We start from the raw sequence: 23792 nt of genomic DNA, 5'->3' as shown, positions 1-23792 counted from the left end.
GAAATGGTGGGTTTATTAAAAAAAAACCTGAGATGGTGTTGACAAAGGCTCGCCCTACTGGTGAAAATAGTGAAGCACATTTTCAAGTTAACATTCGACTGCTTGTGTGAAACATTGGCAAGTGGGTCTTCATGACCATAACAAAATATGTCTGTCCTATGAAACTGTGAAAAATTATGATGCCCTTTTAGTGTTAACAGCTGTTTGAAAAGAACCTGAAATTTCAGTCTATTTTGGTGGAATGGAGTTTTGGCCTGCTAATTACAGCTACCTTTCAGTTTTCCCCTCCTCACAGACCTCTTCCCAGACAGTCCTAGTTAAATTCTTGATTGAGAAATTGCTCTTTGCCAATAAGCTATTTATGTATATTTTCTCAAATAATTTTTTAAACAACCACAGTAAAGTACTTAATAGTTACCCAGAAATGATTTGATAGAGAAAAACAGCTGCATTGGACCTTTACAAAATAGAAATTCTGATGTTAAAATTGATGGATGAGGTCAATAACTTTTCCATGATTGACCACAAACATACACACATAGCCAAAAATGAAGCAGCTCATTTATTTCATTGCTCTCTGGTTATTTCGCAGCACATTTAACAAGTAAGGGACATGGCCATTTTCACCTGATCTGCCAGACCCATACCTTACGCTACAAATTCACTGCTGATTGGACAACTCATCTCCAACTCTCAACCAATGAAGTCCCTGATACAATTACACTCAGACATATCCAGTCTACAAGCTTTGAGCTGTGACGACTAAGGATGCATTCTGATATTTTTCCCACTAATTGGTCTTTTAACCAATCAGATCTTTCCCAGCGCTGATCTGATTGGTCAAAATACCAATTAGTGGAAAAAGATCAGAATTGGGCTGCACGTGTGATGCAGCCTAGACAGTCATAAAGGCAATGCACTTACCTAGGCTTTCTCCAGAATGATCATAATATAATATTTATAAAACAAAAACAAAATGAGAAACAATGACAATACTTTTTAACTAAGAAGTAATTAGGAGGTCCCCGGTGGAGAAGGAGAAATTCATCATACCAGCTGGCTCCACGAGAGGGTGCTCTGCTCTGTACTACCCATAGCACCATGTCCATCTAACCAGAGAACAGGTGCTAACCTTACTGCTCCAGCTACTCTGGGCATCTATCTCATAGTAGTTCCCAAGCCACAAGATCTGCTTGAAATAACGGTCTTCTCACACTACAGTTTCCGATTGGATTATTTCTAAACAAAATATGAAATCTATAGAAAAATCTTCATTCAAGGTAAGAGATATCAAAAGTCGGGCTCCAGTCTGTCAGCTGGGAGGCTGTTACACCTGGTAGAAATTGCACTTAAGCAGATGGGCTGAGACCGTTTCCCCCTCAGCAGATGTCAGGGTTCATTTCTTGCGAGCGTGTTTGTATTTGTCCACGTAGGCCTTCACCAAGTTTGCCACTTTCCCAGAGTTCACCTCTCCACTCTTGCTGTGGCAGACCTGAAATGTAAAATGCCCTCAGCAAATCAAAAAATTCTAAACAGACTGTTTTGATTTGTTGGACACCCTATGAGTTCTGCTGGGTTATTTATCTTATTTTTAATACTCCTTAAAGCTAAGTATTTTTGATACTCCTAAAAGTGAAGTCTTTTTTATACTACTAAAATCTAAGTGTACTCCTAAAAGCTAAGTATTTTTAATACTACTAAAAGCTAAGTATTTATAATACTACTAAAAGCTAAGTGTTCTCCTGAAAGCTAAGTAGTTTTTGTACTCCTGAAAACTAAGCAGCTAAATTCAAATACCAATGTCAAAACGTTACTGGAGATTTATAAACCACTCACTTTTTCAACAGCTTTGCGTACAATCTCCTTGTACTCGTCCTTGGTGATGTCCTTGTTTTGGTAGTAGGGTTTCATGGCTGCTTTCACTTCATTGACAGCTCTCTCATGGATCTGTTGTTTCTAAAGCAGATATCAAGTTAAGAAATCTAGTTCTAATCTAATAAAAGGATCCTTAATTATCTGGGTCAGAATGCAAACACATCATTCACTAGCAAAGTAGCTCCCCACAGTATATACAAAACAGAAAGTTTAGGAAGCCACTTGAGAATATTGAGAACATTGTCTGGTGCTGTGGTTGTTATTAGTGGCGGTGACATTACCTTTTCTTTCTTGGAGCTGTCTGGGGGGGCGGCCCTGCTATGTTGGGTGGTGGAGGATGGCATGGCCATGCTGTGGGCCTGGGCTGTGGTGGCACCACCTACTTTGGTCATGAAGGGGGCTTTGCCATGGCCTGCCATGCTGCTCATCATCTGGGAAAGAGAAATGGAGGTATTCAGGGGGACAATTCCCTCCAACTGGGACACACTACTATGCAAATACAACACACTTCTGAAAGTGCTATCCCAGAAATACACTATCTACAGTTGATTGAATTAAGTATGTGAGAAGTGAAAATACTCAAACATTGATTGGGTCCAGAAGATTATATTTTGACAAAGGATACAAAATTCTCTTGTCCTTACCTGTGTTGTGCGGCTATCTGCCTGTATGGCCGTCATGCTGCTCTGCTGCATGGGAGGTGGTGGTGGAGGTGGTGGCGGGAGGCCCTGGGCAGCTGTCACAGGGACCTGCAGGAGAGGCACTGAGGAGTGGTGGTGCATGGGGACCTGAGGAGGCATCCCGAAGGGGGGTGGTTGCAGGCTGACAGGTGGGCCTCGCGGGCCCATTGGGTAATGCAGGACGTTCAGTTGGGGAGGCATGACGTTCAGGGCGGGTGGAGCTTCTCCTTGGGCATTGGGCTGGGCATTGGTCTCACTCTGAGCTGGGTCTGAACAAATATCAAGAATAATATTAGATTACCTAATGTACGTCCGGCCTTTTATTACATTTTACATTGGTGGCAGAAGTCGGATCCACATAAACTGTGCAACAGGCATCAGCAATACCATTTCGATATGCACAGTGAAACTAGTAACAGTAATGAGTGCATACACGCCATATTACACAATCTAAGGGTTCTGACCTGCTGTTGACGTCTCCTCCTGCCTGCTCCAGCTGCCAGAGCCTGCACCTCCCCCTCGATCTCTCCTGGAGTAATAGTTCTGCACGTCTGCCGGGAGTGTCCTCCGCACAGCCCAGCTGGAAGCTGATGACCAGCCGGAGCGGTCCATCATCGATTCGCCCATCTCAGGCTCCTTCCTGCAGCCGCCACGGTTCTCGTTGAATCGGCTGTATGCGTCGTTCCCTGAATTGTTTGAGGTCCCTGAGAATGTGTTTCTGGGCTTCCAGCGGTTTTCTGCCTGCTCCCCCTGTTGGTTGGAGGTTCCGTAGGCGCCCCGGCCTCGTCCTGTGCCTCGTCCACGATCTCCGCACCAGCTTTTATCTTCCCAGCGAGGGCCACTTGTCACCCTGGCCTCTGTGTCAGCACGCGCCTTCTCCATAACCCAGTCAGGATTTTCCCTGCTGGGGGAAACATCTGCAAAGCCACCGTTTTCAGAGCGGCCCGTGTCTCTGGCTGGCCTCTCTGGGAAATTCCTTCGAGAGGAGTCGCTACCCGGCCCAGCCCTCCATCCATCTCCAGTCCAGCGATCTCTCTTCCGTGGTGACTGGCCCCCTGAGTCCGGGCGCTCCGGGGATGACCCTCTTCGGTAGGACCTGTTTCTGGACCTGGAACTAGATCTGGAACGACTCTTAGAGCGCTTCCTGTTTTTCCTCTCACGGCTATGGTCACGGCTACGGCCCATCCTGGGGGCGTCCCTCTCAGTGTCCCGTTCCCTGCTGCGACTGGAGGGGGGGCTGCCCGAGGCCTGGCGCTCCTTGTTGCGCTCCCGAGATCTGGAACGTGACCTCCTCGACGAATCCTGCTTCGACTCTCTCTTGGGAGACCAAGTGGTAGCAGCAGAGTGGAAGCGCGACTTGCGCTGCCTGCCATTCTTCCTTTCCTCTACCTTTTCCTCTCCGACCGAGCTCTCCCGCTCCTGCCTGCTACCATTCCTCTTGTCTTCCGGGGCCTGGGTTGTAGACTCGTGAGCTGCACTTTCAGTCTCTTTTAGTGGATCAGAGGCCAGGTTGGTGCTGCACTCACTGCTGGGTGAATCACAGTCTATCGGTATTGCTTCTGTGTCATCCTCAGACAGACCGTCCTCTTTGCTGCCGGCTGCTGGTTTTTCATTTTTGACATCCTTTGGATCATGACTGTCCTCCTCGGACACTTTTGCTTCTGAGGTGCCTGAAACTTTCTGGGACGCATTCCCATCTGGAGAGTCACAACGAGTAGAGCCAGCGCAAGATTCAGGCTCTGCAGTAGGGCAGGGAGAGGCCTCTGCTTTCTCCTCCTCCACCGAGGCTTCATCATCTGATTTCACTTCTGTTGGATTGGCAGTGGCTTCCACAGCATCAGCATCATCCTTCCCAAGTTGTCCTGACTGCCCAGACTGGGGGCTCTCCAATGGTCTCTCTGGTGAGTTGGAAGAGGTGGGTGAGATGCTTTTCTCTGGATCTTCTATTTGGTCCGAGTGTTTCTCCCCTGCACCTTGGTCCCTGTCGGGGGAGAGCCCAGGGGTATTCAGCTCTACATCTGACGACGGTGATTTCTGGTCCTCTTCCTCACCATCCTCCTTCCCACAATTCTCTTCTTCAGAAAGATCATCATCTTCGCATGGCTGGTCCTTCAGAGCATCACAAGCAAAAGGTTCGGGACGGCCTTCCTCCTCGGTAGGGCTGGAGGTGCGCTGCACAGCCTGTGGGCTCACTGCAGTGTCTGAGAGCTGCTCCCTTTCCTCTACCTCTTTCCTCTGCTGTTCTAATTTCTCCTCCTTCTCTTTGGCTTCCTCTTCTTCCTCACTTCCTGTTGGGCTACTGAGAACGACTTTGGATGCCTTTTTACTAGCTGGGGCTTTCCTCTTGGCGCTGGGCTTTTGCTGAGCTGCCCGTTTGCCTTTCCTCTTACCAGCAGCTGCAGTGCTTTTGCCCGCTTTTGTGGGTGGGTTTGTGGAAGTGTCGGAATCTGAAGAGTGGGACTGCGAAGATGCAAGGTCTTGTGTAGGAGCTTGTTCCTCAGCCCTGCTATGGCGGCCAGAGCGCCTAGTCGTCAGGGTCTCTGTCTGTTTGGAGGGGCCTTTGGAGCCAGATCCACAGGTGCCCTTCTTCTCCTCTCCTTTGGGGCAGGTGACTGCGCAAACTCTTCCCTGAAAGACTATGATGAGACATAATCATGAATTTTAGAAGTATTGTGAGAACCTTAACAATGGTCTTATGTAGCATAAAATTAGGCATAACCTATGGATTAAAAGGTTTGGTTTTGGTGCCTTCACAAAACTGAACTCCTGATGCCAGGGTACTGCACAACCCACACATGATGGAAATTAATTCAGAAAAAGTATCTTCCTGCCACAATGTAGCTTAGTGTAGCAAAGCAGCTTACAGTCCAGTCACCTTGCGTGATCTCATTCAAACTCTGTGATTCAAGCTAACATTTATACCAGGTTTTGGGATGGGGGGCAAAATCCAAGAGGGTTCCTTTGAACAGACTCACTAAATGGTTGATAAGTATTTCAAAGCAGGACTCACCAAAATGCCCCGAGCCGAGAGGTGAAGCAATAGTAGAGAACGGTGAGAGGGGTCTCAGAGGAAAGGGGCTGCTACTCCACTCAGTGGGATGGAACAACTGCCTGGGAGGGAAATATCAGATCAGAGCTTCACTCCTCACAAAAACACACTTGAAAATCACTGTTTCTATTGAAAAACAATCACCTTGCACAGGGTATTTAACTCACCCTACAACCTATATAATACACTGCTCAAAAAAATATAAACAACACAATGTAACTCCAAGTCAATCACACTTCTGTAAAATCAAACTGTCCACTTAGGAAGCAACACTGATTGACAATAAATTGCACATGCTGTTGTGCAAATGGAATAGACAACAGGTGGAAATTATAGGCAATTAGCAAGACACCCCCAATAAAGGAGTGGTTCTGCAGGTGGTGACCACAGACCACTTCTCAGTTCCTATGCTTCCTGGCTGATGTTTTGGTCACGTTTGAATGCTGGCGGTGCTTTCACTCCAGTGGTAGCATGAGATGGGAGTCTACAAACCCCACAAGTGGCTCAGGTAGTGCAGATCATTCAGGATGGAACATCAATGCGAGCTGTGGCAAGAAGGTTTGCTGTGTCTGTCAGCGTAGTGTCCAGCGCATGGAGGCGCTACCAGGAGACATGCCAGTACATCAGGAGATGTGGAGGAGGCCGTAGGAGGGTAACAACCCAGCAGCAGGACCGCTACCTCCGCCTTTATGCAAGGAGCACTGCCAGAGCCCTGCAAAACGACCTCCAGCAGGCCACAAATGTGCATGTGTCTGCTCAAACGGTCAGAAACAGACTCCATGAGGGTGGTATGAGGGCCCGACGTCCACAGGTGGGGGGGGGGTTGTGCTTACAGCCCAACATCGTGCAGGACGTTTGGCATTTGCCAGAGAACACCAAGATTGGCAAATACGCCACTGGCGCCCTGTGCTCTTCACAGATGAAAGCAGGTTCACACTGAGCACGTGACAGACGTGACAGAGTCTGGAGAAGCCGTGGAGAACGTTCTGCTGCCTGCAACATCCTCCAGCATGACCGGTTTGGCGGTGGCTCAGTCATGGTGTAGGGTGGCATTTCTTTGGAGGGCTGTGTGGCCCCCCACGTGCTCGCCAGAGGTAGCCTGACTGCCATTAGATTCTGAGATGAGATCCTCAGACTCCTTGTGAGACCATATGCTGGTGCGGTTGGCCCTGGGTTCCTCCTAATGCAAGACAATACTAGACCTCATGTGGCTGGAGTGTGTCAGCAGTTCCTGCAAGAGGAAGGCATTGATGCTATGGACTGGCCCGCCCGTTCCCCAGACCTGAATCCAATTGAGCACATCTGGGACATCATGTCTCGCTCCATCCACCAACGCCACGTTGCACCACAGACTGTCCAGGAGTTGGCGGATGCTTTAGTCCAGGTCTGGGAGGAGATCCCTCAGGAGACCATCCGCCACCTCATCAGGAGCATGCCCTGGCGTTGTAGGGAGGTCATACAGGCACGTGGAGGCCACACACACTACTGAGCCTCATTTTGACTTGTTTTAAGGACATTACAGCAAAGTTGGATCAGCCTGTAGTGTGGTTTTCCACTTTAATTTTGTGTGACTCCAAATCCAGACCTCCAAGGGTTGATAAATTTGATTTCCATTGATAATTTTTGTGTGATTTTGTTGTCAGCACATTCAACTATGTAAAGAAAAAAGTATTTAATAAGAATATTTCATTCACTCAGATTGAGGATGTGTTATTTTAGTGTTCCCTTTATTTTTTGAGCAGTGTATATACACACACTCCATCTACATACATTCATTGCGTGTGGACCAACTCACCTCGAGTTGCCACTGGCAGGAACGGGTACAGCAACAGGCAGAAATGGGCAATCCTGTGTTTTGCGGCTACACTGTTTACAGTCATCCTCAAGCTCCTCCTCGGACACCCAAAGGGGTTCTGCACTGCAGAGTAGACAAAGGACACAATATACACACAGAAAAAGGACATCTTTCACTGGTTGTCTTTTTTAAAATTCAAAAACATTAAATTGAGATAGAAATAGTGGATCTATTTCAACTTTTTTAGGACAATGATGATTAGAACAGGGTTTCCAACAAATTGTGAAGTACCATAAGAAGTAGGTACTGTTTCTCTGCTCGGTGAGCTGCAAATCAAAACGTTAACAAAGTGGCCTACTCACATGCACTGTGTCATAGTCCCCATTGCTGTGCCTGTCTGGGCCGCAGACCAAGAGCACAGAGGTCCTCTCACCTGGAAAAGAGAGAAAACCGTTCAGGAGGAGGCTTGGCTGTTGCAAATACCAGACAAGAGCCCAGTGGGAACAAATGGGCCTATGAGGACAGGGGGCCACGTTGATACTACTTATTCTATGTCAGAGTATTATCGAAAACTCTTGGCTGAGCAAATACGTACATGGGAAACCTAAAATCAAATGTAATGTCAAATGCGCCGGATACAACTGGTGTAGATTTTACAGTGAAATGCTTGTTTACTAAGCCTTCCCTAACAATGCAGAGTTTAAACAAAGTAGTAACACAAGAGGAATACAATAAAATACACAAGGAGATATATACAAGGAGTACCAGTACCAGATCAATGTGCAGAGGTACAAATCAAATCAAATTTTATTTGTCACATACACATGGTTAGCAGATGTTAATGCGAGTGTAGCAAAATGCTTGTGCTTCTAGTTCCGACAATGCAGTAATAACCAACGAGTAATCTAGCTAACAATTCCAAAACTACTGTCTTATACACACAAGTGTAAGGGGATAAAGAATATGTACATAAAGATATATGAATGAGTGATGGTACAGAGCGGCATAGGCAAGATGCAGTAGATGGTATCGAGTACAGTATATACATATGAGATGAGTATGTAAACAAAGTGGCATAGTTTAAAGTGGCTAGTGATACAGGTATCACATAAAGATGCAGTAGATGATGTAGAGTACAGTATATACGTATTCATATGAGATAAATAATGTAGGGTATGTAAACATTATATTAAGTAGCATTGTTTAAAGTGGCTAGTGATATATTTTACATCAATTCCCATTATTAAAGTGGCTGGAGTTGAGTCAGTGTGTTGGCAGCAGCCACTCAATGTTAGTGGTGGCTGTTTAACAGTCTGATGGCCTTGAGATAGAAGCAGTTTTTCAGTCTCTCGGTCCCAGCTTTGATGCACCTGTACTGACCTCGCCTTCTGGACGATAGCGGGGTGAACAGGCAGTGGCTCGGGTGGTTGTTGTCCTTGATGATCTTTATGGCCTTCCTGTGACATTGGGTGGTGTAGGTGTCCTGGAGGGCATGTAGTTTGCCCCCGGTAATGCGTTGTGCAGACCTCACTACCCTCTGGAGAGCCTTACGGTTGAGGGCGGAGCAGTTGCTGTACCAGGCGGTGATACAGCCCGACAGGATGCTCTCGATTGTGCATCTGTAGAAGTTTGAGAGTGCTTTTGGTGACAAGCCGAATTTCTTCAGCCTCCTGAGGTTGAAGAGGTGCTGCTGCGCCTTCTTCACGATACGGTCTGTGTGGGTGGACCAATTCAGTTTGTTTGTGATGTGTACGCTGAGGAACTTAAAACTTACTACCCTCTCCACTACTGTTCCATCAATGTAGATAGGGGGGTGCTCCCGCTGCTGTTTCCTGAAGTCCACAATCATCTCCTTAGTTTTGTTGACGTTGAGTGTGAGGTTATTTTCCTGACACCACACTCCGAGGGCTCTCACCTCCTCCCTGTAGGCCGTCTCGTCGTTGTTGGTAATCAAGCCTACCACTGTTGTGTCGTCCGCAAACTTGATGATTGAGTTGGAGGCGTGCGTTGGAGGAGAGGGCTCAGAACGCACCCTTGTGGGGCCCCAGTGTTGAGGATCAGCGGGGTGGAGATGTTGTTACCTACCCTCACCACCTGGGGGCAGCCCGTCAGGAAGTCCAGTACCCAGTTGCACAGGGCGGGGTCGAGACCCAGGGTCTCGAGCTTGATGACGAGTTTGGAGGGTACTATGGTGTTAAATGCTGAGCTGTAGACGATGAACAGCATTCTCACATAGGTATTCCTCTTGTCCAGATGGGTTAGGGCAGTGTGCAGTGTGGTTGAGATTGCATCGTCTGTGGACCTATTTGGGCGGTAAGCAAATTGGAGTGGGTCTAGGGTGTCAGGTAGGGTGGAGGTGATATGGTCCTTGACTAGTCTCTCAAAGCACTTACAAGGTATTTGAGGTAGATATATACATGAAGGCAGAGTAGTGACTAGGCATCAGGATAGATAACAATAAGAGTAAAATAAATAAATAGCAGCAGCAGCAAATGATGTGTGAGTATGTGAGTAGGCATGTGTAATGTCTATGTACAGTGCATTCAGAAAGTATTCAGGCCCCTCGACTTTCACCACACTGTTACGTTACAGCCTTATTCTAAAATTGATTAAATTGTTTTTTCCCCCTCAATCTACACACACACACACACACACACACACACACACACACAACCCCATAATGACGAAGCAAAAACAGGCTTAGACATTACGGCAAATGTATTAAATATAACTGAAATATATTTCCATTAGTATTCAGACCCTTTACTCAATACTTTGTTGAAGCACCTTTGGCAGCGATTACAGCCTTGAGTCTTATTGGGTATTACGCTACAAGCTTGGCACACCTGTATTTGGGGAGTTTCTCCCATTCTGCTCTGCAGAATCTCTCAAGCTCTGTCAGGTTGGATGGAGAGCGTCGCTGCACAGCTATTTTCAGGTCTCTCTAGAGGTGTTGGATTGGGTTCAAGTCCGGGCTCTGGCTGGGCCACTCAAGGACATTGAGACCTGTCCCGAATGCACTCCTGCGTTGTCTTGGCTGTATGCTTAGGGTTGTTGTCCTGTTCGAAGCTGAACCTTTGCCACATTCTGAGGGCCTGAGCAGGTTTTCATCAAGGATCTCTCTGTACTTTGTTCTGTTCATCTTTCCCTCCATCCTGACTAGACTCCCCGTCCCTGCCTCTGAAAAATATCCCCACAGCATGATGCTGCCACCACCATGCTTCACGGTAGGGATGGTGGCATGTTTCCTCCAGACGTGACGCTTGGCATTCTGGGCGAAGTGTTCAATCTTGATCAGACCAGATGATCTTGTTTCTCATAGGCTGAGTCTTTTGACAAACTCCAAGCAGGCTGTCATGTGCCTTTTTACTGAGGAGTGGCTTCTGTTTGGCCACTCTACCATAAAGGCCTGATTGGTGGAGTGCTGCAGAGATGGTTGTCCTTCTGGAAGGTTCTCCCATCTCCAGAGGAAATCTAGAGCTCTGTTAGAGTGACCATTGGGTTCTTGGTCACCTCCCTGACTAAGGCCCTCTCTAGGAAGAGTCTTTGTGGTTCCAAACTTTTTCCATTTAAGAATGGAGGCCACTGTGTTCTTGGGAACCTTCAATGCTGCAGAAATGTTTAGGTACCCTTCCCCAGATCTGTGCCTCGACACAATCCTGTCTCGGAGCTCTACGGACAATTCCTTCAGCCTCATGGCTTGCTTTTTGCTCTGACATGCACTGTCAACTCTATGACTAGGTTTGTGCCTTTCCAAATCATGTCCCATCAATTGAATCTACCACAGGTGGATTCCAATTAAGTTGTAGAAACAAGATGCACCGGAGCTCAATTTCGAGTCTCATAGCAAAGTGTCTTAATACTTATGTAAATAAGGTATTTTCATACACACACACACACTTGCAAAAATGTCTAAACCTGTTTACGCTTTGTCATTATGGGGTATTGTATGTAGATTGAGGAAAACAATTTAATCAATTTTAGAATAAGGCTGGAATGTAAACAAAATGTGGAAAAAGACAAGGGGTCTGAATACTTAACGAATGCACTGTATGTGTGTTTGTTTTGGTATGCGTGTGTGCGTATGTAGTGCGAAACTTTTGTTTCTTAGTTGCATCGCATGCATTACATATCTGGACAGTTGGACTCTAAACCCACAAAATCTTGCAAGAACCGTACATATTTATTATGAAATAGATGCCCCTACAAGGGGTCTGAAATTACTAACCTTCTTCTTGCTCAACACAGAGGGGTCATCATCGCTGCCTGGGGAAAACAATTTATCTTGTTACACCTCATGAATAAAATGTCAACAAATGAAGGAAAGAGGATTTATGCGAGGAGAATAAGCACATACATTTCCGAATAAGGCCTTTGGCTTCTGATGTCCTCTCAGTCTTCGTTCTCCTCCATCTTCCTCCTTGTTTCCTAAAAAAAAAAAAAAAACACTTGTCATAAAAGGAGACGAGATTCAGTAACAGGACAAAAAAAATTCTTGACCGGATGGTCAGGGGGCCAGAACAGGGGGCCGGAACTTGTAGACTGCAAATTAACTGCAAGAATCCCAAACAGATATTTGACTAAACATAATCATTTCAAACCTTATTTACATTTTTGTGCTAAGAGAACTGTGTGTGTGTGTGTGGGGGGGGCAGTTGGGGAACCCTGGTCAAAGGATGGTGCGGCAAACAAAAAACATCCAGTCAGTGACAGGTCCTGTGGGCAAAAACAGCTTGTTGATAAGGGGGTCAAGGGAGAATGGCAAGAATCGTGCAGGCTAACATGCAGGCCACAAACAGGCAAATAACGGCGCAGTACAACAGTGGTGTGAAGAAAGGCATCTCGGAACACACAACTCCTGGGGACTATTTTCCTGGCACACATAAGGTCTCTTGATAGAAATTGAGCAACGTTTCCATGCCACAAAGATTTCTAGCTGAACTGGAGGCAAAGGGGGGTCCGACCCAGTACTAGATGGGTGTACGTAATAAACTGGCCATGGAGTATATTTAAAAAATAATTGTTAACATATAACACCATATTAAGGTGGAGAAACAACTAGCAGGTGGCCACTGCACTGAGGCTAGAAAACACTGTCACCACTGATAAATCTACGAAATTCGAAAATGTCAATAAGTATTTTTCTACAGCTGGCCATGCTTTCCACCTGGCTACCCCTACCCCGGCCAACAGCTCAGCAACCTCTGCAGCAACTTTCCCAAGCCTCCCCCGCTTCTCCTTCACCCAAATCCGGATAGCTGATGTTCTGAAAGAGTTGCAAAATCTGGATCACTACAAATTAGCTGGACTAGACAATCTGGACCCTCTCTTCCTAAAATTATCCACCAAAATTGATGCAACCCCTATTACTAGCCTAGCCTGTTCAACCTCTCTTTTGTATCGTCTGAGATCCCCAAAGATTGGAATGCTGCCGCGGTCATCCCCCTTTTTAAAGGGGGAGACACTCTAGACCCAAACTGTTATAGACCTATATCCATCCTGCCCTGCCTTTCTAAAATCTTTGAAAGACAAGTTAACAAACAGATCACCGACCATTTCGAATCCCACCGTACCCTCTCCACCATGCAATCTGGTTTCTGAGCTGGTCATGGGTGCACCTCAGCCACACTCAAGGTCCTAAACGATATCATAACCGCCATGCAGCCGTCTTCATCGACCTGGCCAAGGCTTTCGACTTTGTCAATCACCTGATTCTTATCGGCAGACTCAATAGCCTTGGCTTCTCAAATGACTGCCTCGCCTGGTTCACCAACTACTTCTCAGATAGAGTTCAGTGTGTCAAATCGGAAGGCCTGTTGTCCGGATATCTGGCAGTCTATGGGGGTGCCACAGGGTTAAATTCTTGGGCAGACCCTTTTCTCTGTATTTATCAATGATGTCGCTCTTGCTGCTTGTGATTCTCTGATCAGAATCTACGCAGACAAAATCATTCTGTATACATCTGGCCCTTCTTTGGACACTGTGCTAACAAACCTCAAAAGAGCTTCAATGCCATACAACACTCCTTCCGTGGCCTCCAACTGCTCTTAAATGCTAGTAAAACTAAATGCATGCTCTTCAACCGATTACTGCCCGCACGACTAGCATCACTACACGGGACGGTTCTGACTTAGAATATGTGGACAACTACACATATCTAGGTGTCTGGTTAGACTGTAAACTCTCCTTCCAGACTCACATTAAGCATCTTCAATCCAAAATTAAATCTAGAATCGGCTTCCTATTTGGCAACAAAGCCTCCTTCACTCATGCTGCCAAACATACCCTTGTAAAACTGACTATCCTACATATCCTTGACTTCAGCAGTCTTTTACAAAATAGCCTCCAACACTCTACTCAGCAAACTGAATGTAGTCTATCACAGAATCATCCATTTTGTCACCAAAGCCCCACATACTACCCACCACTGCGACCTGTATGCTCTCGTTGGCTGGCCCTCACTACATATTCGTCACCAAACCCACTGGCTCCAGGTCATCTATAAGTCTTTGCTAGGTTAAGCCCGCCTTATGTCAGCTCACTGGTCACCATAGCAACACCCACCTGTAGCATGCGCTCCAGCAGGTATATTTCACTGGTCATCCCCAAAGCCAACTCCTCTTTTGGCCACCTTTCCTTCCAGTTCTCTGCTGCCAATGACTGGAACGAATTGCAAAAATCACTGAAGCTGGAGACGTATGTCTCCCTCTCTAACTTTAAGCATCAGCTGTCAGAGCAGCTTACCAATCACTGTACTTGTACACAGCCAATCTGTAAATAGCACATCCAACTACCTCATCCCCATATTGTTATTTTTACTCTTTTGCACCCCAGTATCTCTACTTGCACATCATCATCTGCACATCTTTCCTTCCAATGTTAATGCTAAATTGTAATTATTTCACCTATGGCCTATTTATTGCCTTATGTCCCTACTCTTCTACATTTGCACACACTGTACATATACTTTTTCTACTGTGTTATTGACTACATTTGTTTATCCCATGTGTAACTCTTTGTTGTTGTTTTTGTTGCACTGCTTTGCTTTATCTTGGCCAGGATGCAGTTGTAAATGAGAACTTGCTCTCAACTGGCCTACCCGGTTAAATCAAGGTGAAATAAAAAAATATAAAATAAAAAGGTGGGAACAGAAAGACACCCGACAACAGAAAGAGTTGGCTGCTACTATGCAAGAGATTGTTTGTGGGGAAATTACCTCTGCCCTCGACCTGCAATTAAAACTGCTAAATTAATCTCTTGCACTGCTCACTTAAATCAAATGTTTCAGCTGTCTTGATATCCTAGCAAGAAACCATATCGATATAGCAACGCTCCAAGAAATACACCTACTCCAAAGGCATGCAGATAGAATACAGAACCATTTGTAGAAACTGGCTGCTTTTCAATCAGCCCTAAAGGTGTAATCATATTAATACAAACTCAAAATCACCATCTTGGTTAAGGCGAAGACCAAGACGGCAGAAATTGCCTTTATTTATATGTATGCTCCACCTCTGTTTGATCCCAAGTTTTTTGATTCTCTGAACAGCCTATTGTTAGAATTAACTGAAATCCAACTAGTTTTTGGGACAGATCTAATAAAGACCAACTACAATCCACACGCAACCAAGGCTCTCCAACATATACTCTCTGATTACAACCTCATTGATGCCCGGTGAGCACATACTCCTAAAGCAAGAGTGCACTTTCTACTCAGAGTACTCGATTTCTCTCTTATCTACACCTTTATTTTCTAAAATTAAGAAAATAGAAATTCGACGTAGTGCCTTCAGAAAATATTCAGACCCCTTGACTTTTTACACATTTTGTTACGTTACAGTCTCCTAAAATTGACTAAATTATCCCCCCCCCCCCCCATATCAATCTACACACAATACCCCGTAATGACAAAGCGAAAACAGGTTTTTAGAAGTTTTTATTCAGACCATTTGCTATATGACTCTAAATTGAGCATCAGGTGCATCATGTTTCCATTGATTATCCTTGATGTTTCACCAAATTGATTGGAGTCCACCCGTGGTAAATTCAATTGACTGAACATGATTTAGAAAGACACACACCTGTCTATATAAGGTCCCACAATTGACAGTCCATGTCAGAGCAAAAACCAAGCCATGAGTTCGAAGGAATTGTCCGTAGAGCAACAAGACAGGATTGTGTCGAGGCATAGATCTGAGGAAGGATACCAAAACATTTCTGCAGCATTGAAAGTCCCCAAAAAGAAAGTGGGCTCCATCATTCTTTAATGGAAGAAGTTTGGAACCACCAAGACTCTTCCTAGAGCTGTCTGCCCGACCAAACTGAGTAATTAGGAGAGAAGGGCCTTGGTCAGGGAGATGACCAAGAACCCAATGGTCACTCTGACAGAGTTCTATAGTTCCTCTGTGGAGATGGGAGAACCATCCAGAAGGACAACCATCTCTGCAACACTCCACCAATCAGGCCTTTATGGTAGTGGTCAAACGGAAGCCCCTCAGGAAAAATAGACAAATGACAGCCTGATTGGTACTTGCCCAAAAGCTTCTAAAGCCTCTCAGACCATGAGAAACAAGATTCTCTGGTCTGATGAAACCAAGATTGAACTATTTGGCCTGAATGGCAGCATCATGATGTGGGGATGTTTTTCAGTGGCAAGGACTGGAAGACTAGTCAGGATCGAGGCAAAAATGAACAGAGCAAAGTACAGAGATCCTTGATATAAACCTGCTCCAGAGCACTCAGGACCTCAGACTGGGGCGAAGGTTCACCTTCCAACAGGACAATGACCCTAAGATCACAGCCAAAACAACGCAGAAGTGGCTTTGGGACAAGTCTCTGAATGTCCTTGAGTGGCCCAGCCAGAGCCTGGACTTGAACCCGATCCAACATCTCTGGAGAGACCTGAAAATAGCTGTGTAGCAATGCTCTCCCATCCAACCCAACAGAGCTTGAGAGGATCTGCAGAGAAGAATGGGAGAAACTCCCCCAAATACAGGTGTGCCAAGCTTTTATCATCATACCCAATAAGACTCAATGCAGTAATTGCTGCCAAAGGTGCTTAAACAAAGAACTGTGTAAAAGGTCTGAATAATTATGCAAATGTGATATCAGTTTGTTATTTTTAGTAAAAATGTCTAAACCCATTTTTGCTTTGTCATTATGGGGTATTGTGTGAAGATTGATGAGGAAAAAAGTTAATACATTTTAGAATAAGGCTTTAAAGTAACAATGTGGAGAAGGTCAGGGGTCTGAATACTTTCCGAAGGCACTGTATGAGCTTGTCTGATCATCACGCTTACTACTGCCAACTACAAATGCCAGAACTCTATGGAAAAGGAAAATTAAAGGTTTTATAAAAATAATGCAACTGCATTTGCATCTCGGTTGAATAAATCACAAAAATCATCATGGGAAATGTTAACTGCATTTTCAAACAACCCTTTTTTTCAGACCAGGTACCTATTACTATTTCTAAAGTCAAGACAGAACTTAATTTATTGACAAGATTAAGCAGAATTTCTTTACATACCAATTGTATTACTACAAAATCCTGTGTGATCAATATAATAATTTCTCTGTATGTATTTCTTAGTGTTATTATCCTTTAGAGTACAGGTACATGTGGTATAAACGAAGTGTGTAAATTAACATGTATATTGTACCTGTAACTCCCACCTCCAACAGAAAAATGACAAAACAAATAAAAACGTGGTAAAAAATGAATATAATAATGCATCGCAAACTGACTGCCATTAAGCTGCACACTGTTTGAATGCTCCCCAAGTTTAAAGACAACGTTTCGACCCCAAAGGGTCTTTGTCAGGTTAACTCTGCAGCAGGGCAACCTTTTCACTAATGCAAGACCTCTACTCACTTTAACAAACAGCCACTGGCTTCTGGGTCTGTGCAGCCACACTTCTCTGGCTCTGATTGGCTGACTCTCTTCTTCACAGGAACCTGAGATTCACATCACAACTGAAGTCACAGCACATAAATTCTCCCTGCATAGTGACTAAAGTTATAATATAGCTTGTCAATGCCATTTATAAATCGTGAAACATAGAAGGTAGAGCCAGCGGAGAAACCCCTGCTTACCGTCACACATCCCAGCACAGCGTCACGTTTGTAGACAACATTGAAAGGCTGCCTGTCCACTGGGCAGGATGGAACTGCCTGCAACTTAAAAACAGAAAACAAAAAGAACATCAGTCCACACACATTTTAGCCATGTATCGTCTCCTGAGCCTCAGCGGGAGTAAGACCATGGCTTATCACAATAGACAACTTGCCAGTTGCAGCACTATCTGTTGCCAATGAGAGTGATGTGTCTAGGGGGTAGGACAGTACATGGTGCTTACCTCTGCCCATCTGAGGAGGCAGCTGAGGCAGAATACATGGCAGCAGCTGTCAGGCATGGCCAGGACACAGCGGCCCAGGGCACCCAGGCAGATAGGACACCGCTCCGCCTCTTCCGGCTCCGGGTCTCCCTCTGGAGTCTGTCCGTCTGACAACCAGAGAGAGGTGGCACAACAGCTTGTCATTCAAGAACAAACTTGAGGGTAGAGACGTTTAAATTAAACCATGGTGCCAAAGCCCACTGAAAGATCTTTTTCATGATGACTGGCTGGCAGTTACTTACCATTTCCCGATTCACCCGTCATCTTTGGCACTGTGTTGCTTTGTCCCTAATGAACAGATGACCCCTGGAAATAAAAATGTATGAGAGATTCTTGTTAACAACCCAGTCACAGTGCCATCATTTAATTACATTGAACTTGAGATGTGTGTGTAACCAAAGTGTCAAGCAAGTTTTCCATAGACTTTAATGCATTATTTACACAATGGACATCTTAATCCTTAAGAGTCTATTGACACACCTGTCCGTTTAAACTAGAGATATCAGTATTTTTGCATGGCCTGCGTCGCAATCCACCGCATCCGACTATGTCGGCCTTCCTCATCTGCGGTGGAAGGTGACCGGAGCTATAGCTGTGTTTGTCAGACCACGAGACATCCCAAAAATCTGTCTTCTCACGAAAACGTCTGTAGCGTCCGAACGGCCTACAAACTATTACTACTCTATGGAAAGGGGAGACTCTCACGAACCCAGCGATGTTCTCTGATTTTTTTAGGTCTCACTGCTTTAGTAAGAACTTCTCACTTGTAAGTAATTATAAAATAGATTTCTGGGGGCTGTATTTTCTTTATATAGGTACTCAAATGTATCTATCCCATTGTCTGTGAACATCTAATGATACCCGGTTTATCCAAACAAACAAAAATATTTTTAGTTGGTCAGCTATATAATAATTCATTAGGTTTGGTAATGCTAGTCCCCCTGCTTATTTACATTGTTTGATTGTTTTAAGTTGGACACAGACTGTTAATCCTCTCCATATGGATTTACTCAGGAGTTTATACCACTTTTTAAAAGTGTTTGGAGTAATAGTTTTTGATAGATTCTGGAACAGGAATAAAAAATATTGGGAGGACATTAATTTTAATAGTTTAAATTCTTCCTGTTATTGTTAATGTCCATATTTGTAGGTAGGTCCTGTTTAACTGGTTTCCCAGAATTGCAAAGTCAAGTCTTGGGGAATAGTAATCAATAAGTATTTCAGTTTATTTGGATCCCATTTAAGTTGAAACTTAGTTTTGATGTCTTGGGATATTGGTTGACCTGATTGATATTGGTTGACAGTAATTAGTTCTGACTTCCCAGTATTTAGTTTGTATCCAGATACAACACTATTGTTTTATTTCATCCATAGTGGCGGGAACTCTAGAGAATAATGTACCATTTACCCTTATTCTGACATTTGGTGTTTTGTACATCATTTGCAGAAAGTTCAGGAAAGTTTCACTAAAGCATTATTTGTTTCTGCATCTAGAGTTAGCATAAGCAATTAGTTTTTTCTTGAGCGTGTTCCATTCCATTATTTATTTCTATGAATTTAACTAGGTAAGTCAGTTAAGAGCAAATTCTTATCTACAAATGACGGCCTACCCCGGACAATGTAGAGCCAAATGAGCGCCTCCGTATGGGACTCCCAGGGACTGCAGTGAAGCCTCTTGCACGGAGATGCAGTGCCTTAGACCGCTGCGCCAATCACATTAAACGTTTGCCTAACATTATCGCTCAGAAGCCTGCTGGACACAAAACCCATTTGCTCAGAGTTGATGATATCTGGGATTATATTACTTAATCTATTTGCAAAAATTGATGTAAGCAATTTTTGGTCGCCATTCAGCAACAATATTGGTCGACCGATTAGGATTTTTCAACGCCAATAGTGGTTATTGGAGAACCAAAAAAAAGCCGATAGCGATTAATCAACAGTTATATATATATATATATATTTGTAATAGTGACAATTACAACAATACTGAATGAACACTTATTTTACCTTAATATAACACACCAATAAAAATCAATTTAGCCTCAAATAAATAATGAAACATGTTCAATTTGGTTTAAATAATGCAAAAACAAAGTGTTGGAGAAGAAAGTAATATGTGCCATGTCAAAATGTGTGCCATGTAAAAAAGCTAACGTTTAAGTTCCTTGCTCAGAACATGAGAACATATGAAAGCTGGTGGTTCCTTTTAACATGAGACTTCAATATTCCAAGGTAAGAGGTTTTAGGTTGTAATTAATATAGTATTTATAGGACTATTTCTCTCTATACCATTTGTATTTCATATACCTTTGACTATTGGAGGTTCTTATAGGCACTATAGTACTGCCAGTGTAACAGTATAGCTTGCGTCCCCCTCCTCGCCCCTACCTGGGCTCGTACCAGGAACACATCAACAACAGCCACACTCGAAGCATCGTTACCCATCGCTCCACAAAAGTCACGGCCCTTGCAGCGCAATGGGAATAACTACTCCAAATCTAAAAGTGAGTGACGTTTGAAACAGTATTAGCGCACACCCAGCTAACTAGCTAGCCATTTCACATTGGTTACACCAGCCATTAGGCTGATAGGCTTGAAGTCATAAACAGCGCTGTGCTTGCGAAGAGCTGCTGGCAAAACGCACGAAAGTGCTGTTTGAATGAATGATTACGGGCCTGCTGCTGCTCAGTCAGACTGCTCTATCAAATCAGACTGAATTATAACATAATAACACACAGAAATACGAGCCTTTGGTCATTAATATGATCGAATCCGGAAACTATCATTTCGAAAACACATTTGTTATTTCAGTGAAATACGGAAACATTCGGTATTTTATCTAACGGGTGGCATCCATCAGTCTAAATATTCTTGTTACATTGCACAACCTTCAATGAATGTCATAATTCCATAAAATTCTGGCAAATTAGCTTGCAATGAGCCAGGCAGCCCAAACTGTTGCATATACCCTGACTCTGCGTGCAATGAACACAAGAGAAATTACAATTTCACCTGGTTAATATTGCCTGCTAAACTGGATTAGTAGTTATAACTAGTGATTATGATTGTTTTTTTTTATAAGATAAGTTTAATGCTAGCTAGCAATTTACCTTGGCTTCTACTGCATTCGCGTAACAGGCAGGCTACTCGTGGAGTGCAATGGTTAGAGCGTTGGACAAGTTAACTGTGCGGTTGCAAGATTGGAACCCCTGAGCTGACAAGGTGAAAATCTGTCGTTCTGCCCCTGAACAAGGCAGTTAACCCCCAGTTCCTAGGCAGTCATTGAAAATAAGAATGTGTTCCTAACTGACTTGCCTATTTTTATTTTAAATAATCGGAAATCGGCGTCCAAAAATACCGATTTCCGATTGTTATAAAAACTTGAAATCGGCCATTCCGATGAATCGGTCGACCTCTATGCCACAGGGTTCAATTCTCGGGCAGACTCTTTTCTCTGTATTCATCAATGATGTCGCTCTTACTGCTGGTGATTCTCTGATCCACCTCTACGCAGATGACACCATTCTGTACACATCTGGCCCTTCTTTGGACAAACCTCCAGACGAGCTTCAATGCCATTACAACAGTCCTTCCGTGGCCTCTACCTGCTCTTAAATGCTAGTAAAACTAAATGCATGCTCTTTAACCGATTGCTGCCCGCACCCACCCGCCCGACTAGCATCACTACTCGGGTCGGTTCTGACTTAGAATATGTGGACAACTACAAATATCTAGGTGTCTGGTTAGACTGTAAACTCTCCTTCCAGACTCACATTAAGCATCTCCAATCCAAAATTAAATCTAGAATCGGCTTCCTATTTGGCAACAAAGCCTCCTTCACTCATGCTGCCAAACATACCCTTGTAAAACTGACTATCCTACATATCCTTGACTTCAGCAGTCTTTTACAAAATAGCCTCCAACACTCTACTCAGCAAACTGGATGTAGTCTATCACAGTGCCATCCGTTTTGTCACAAAAGCCCCATATACTACCCACCACTGCAACCTGTATGCTCTCGTTGGCTGACCCTCACTTCATATTCGGCTCCAGGTCTTCCATAAGTCTTTGCTAGGTATAGCCCCGCCTTATCTCAGCTCACTGGTCACCATAGCAGCACCCACCTGTAGCACGCGCTCCAGGAGGTTTATTTCACTGCTCATCCCCGAATCCAACTCCTGTTTTGTCCGTCTTTCCTTCCAGTTCTCTGCTGCCAATGACTGGAACGAATTGCAAAAATCACTGAAGCTGGAGACTTATGTCTCCCTCTAACTTTAAGCATTAGCTGTCAGAGCAGCTTACTGATCACTGCACCTGTACACTGCCCAACTGTAAATAGCCCACCCATCTACCCCATCATCATATTGTTATTTATTTTTGCTCTTTTGCACACCAGTAGCTCTACTTGCACATCATCATCTGCACATCTATCAGTCCAGTGCTAATGCTAAATTGTAATTATTTCGCTACTATGGCCTATTTATTACCTTACCTCCCTAACCTTACTACACTTGCACACACTGTATGTATGTTCTTCTATTGTGTTATTGACTGTACGTTTTTTTATCCCATGTGTAACTCTGTGTTGTTGTTTTTGTCGCACTGCTTTGCTTTATATTGGCCAGGTCGCAGTTGTAAATGAGAACTTGTTCTCAACTGGCCTACCTGCTTAAATAAAGGTTAAATTAAATAAACTTCAAAAAACAAAAATATACACAGTCACAAAGTGTACATAGCCAGTTAATAAGTCAACGTCTGCTTGGTGAGTGGAGCAACGGGAAAGTTTGTACAGCTGAATGCATTCAACTTAAATGTGTCTTCCGCATTTAACCTCTGAATCAGGAAGCAAAACAACACCGTCCAGTGAAAGCCAGAGCAAACGGGTTTACCAGTGGCAAGGGTACCATAAAAGGCCTTGCTTAGCCAGTCTGTCAGCTCTGACTAAAATACAGGCAGGCCTGGACAGAGGCAAAAAGATTCAAATTAAATGGGTTACACTGGTCACTGAAGCCAACACTCTCTACCATGTCAAAATAACTAAACGTTAACTAGCCATGTTCTATCATCCAATGCCATCTTGGATTCTTTAAATTTACCAGCTAGTCAGCTAGCTTCCTACCATTTAGTAAATTTGGCGAGTTGTGGTCTTGTATTTGATTTTCTGTCCAGCTAGCTAACCAAATACATCGCAGCTAGCTATCACGTAAGTTACCATTTAACTTAGTAAACATTATGAAATGCCCTGCGGTCGCGGACGTTGACAATTTAAACTTTGATGTGGCCCATGTGTGATGTAACACGACCCATCAACTTATATTAGAAGTGTGTACTAGTCCCCCTAAAAAGTACACTAACATGTTTCGCTGGTTAACTAGCTACTTGTTCTTTTTACTAGTTTGATAACTAAGTTAACCAGCTAGCTAGTTTGCAATTCAGATAACGGTAACAAGACGGTCATGATCAGACGCTAGTCAGCTAATTTACCTCGCTACTTTTGGTTGATATATGCTAGTCAGCTGTTAGCTAACGTTAGCTGGCTAGTAACTACGTATTTGTATTTAGGTCAGTAACAAGAAACATGTTCATAGCTAGCTAGTTAATTATTCAACTTGATTGGCTAACGAGACTGGTCTGGCCTACAGTACAGACGCTATATTTGCCACGATAACAGCTACCTAGCTAGCAGCTAACGATATTTTTTTGCTAACGATACTTTTGCTTGCTAAATTGGTTAGCTAGCTACGTGTTTGTTGACTTACCCGAAGCTAAATCAATAGCTAAAAAATTGGCCTGGTTGTTTATTTTTTGTTGTCCCACTTATTTCCGTGTATTGGTTAGTCTCCAAAGCTAGACGAGAACCTGAACATAGCCGGATATATTGCACTGCTAACTCGTTATACATTTAAGAACGTCTCGGCCACATGTCTCGATGTCTGAAACCTGTGAAGTTTAAAAGGCACCGCACAGTGTCGCTGCAATACATTTTACACTAG

The 23792-nt window shown here is 44.1% G+C and overlaps 1 protein-coding gene across 4 annotated transcripts; it reads right to left on the bottom strand.

The window, feature by feature from the left end:
• Nucleotides 1-549: 549 nt before the first annotated feature.
• On the bottom strand, nucleotides 550-23773 carry LOC135515037 (protein SCAF11-like). 4 transcript variants are annotated; one of them, XM_064938839.1, is made up of 16 exons: nucleotides 23559-23773; nucleotides 21924-22019; nucleotides 18039-18102; nucleotides 17758-17903; nucleotides 17495-17578; nucleotides 17274-17356; nucleotides 11757-11827; nucleotides 11628-11665; nucleotides 7762-7832; nucleotides 7400-7522; nucleotides 5566-5666; nucleotides 3020-5191; nucleotides 2520-2824; nucleotides 2157-2306; nucleotides 1837-1956; nucleotides 550-1492 (listed from the first exon to the last, which is right to left on the bottom strand). In XM_064938839.1, the coding sequence occupies exons 3-16, from the start codon at nucleotides 18058-18060 to the stop codon at nucleotides 1397-1399; spliced, it is 3582 nt and encodes a 1193-aa protein (XP_064794911.1). In that variant the 5' UTR covers nucleotides 18061-18102; nucleotides 21924-22019; nucleotides 23559-23773; the 3' UTR covers nucleotides 550-1396. The 4 variants fall into 4 exon arrangements, with proteins under 4 accessions (XP_064794911.1, XP_064794910.1, XP_064794913.1 ...); XM_064938838.1 differs by lacking the exon at nucleotides 21924-22019; XM_064938841.1 differs by lacking the exon at nucleotides 21924-22019 and having other exon boundaries at nucleotides 1837-1947.
• Nucleotides 23774-23792: the final 19 nt, after the last annotated feature.

The sequence above is a fragment of the Oncorhynchus masou genome, chromosome 26 (assembly GCF_036934945.1).
Source record: "Oncorhynchus masou masou isolate Uvic2021 chromosome 26, UVic_Omas_1.1, whole genome shotgun sequence".
Taxonomy (NCBI): domain Eukaryota; kingdom Metazoa; phylum Chordata; class Actinopteri; order Salmoniformes; family Salmonidae; genus Oncorhynchus; species Oncorhynchus masou.
The sequence above is the reverse complement of the archived record's forward strand: the minus strand, read 5'-3'. Positions and strand labels throughout refer to the sequence as shown.

What these genes read in the sequence shown, in the direction of transcription:
- LOC135515037 (XM_064938839.1), bottom strand. Translation starts at nt 18,060, where the DNA reads ATGACGGGTGAATCGGGAAATG. An exon ending in CAAAGGCCTTATTCGGAAAT is followed by an intron (nt 11,666 to 11,756) that starts GTATGTGCTTAT and finishes TGTTTTCCCCAG; the next exon opens with GCAGCGATGATGACCCCTCT. An exon ending in CCTGCCAGTGGCAACTCGAG is followed by an intron (nt 5,667 to 7,399) that starts GTGAGTTGGTCC and finishes TTTCCCTCCCAG; the next exon opens with GCAGTTGTTCCATCCCACTG.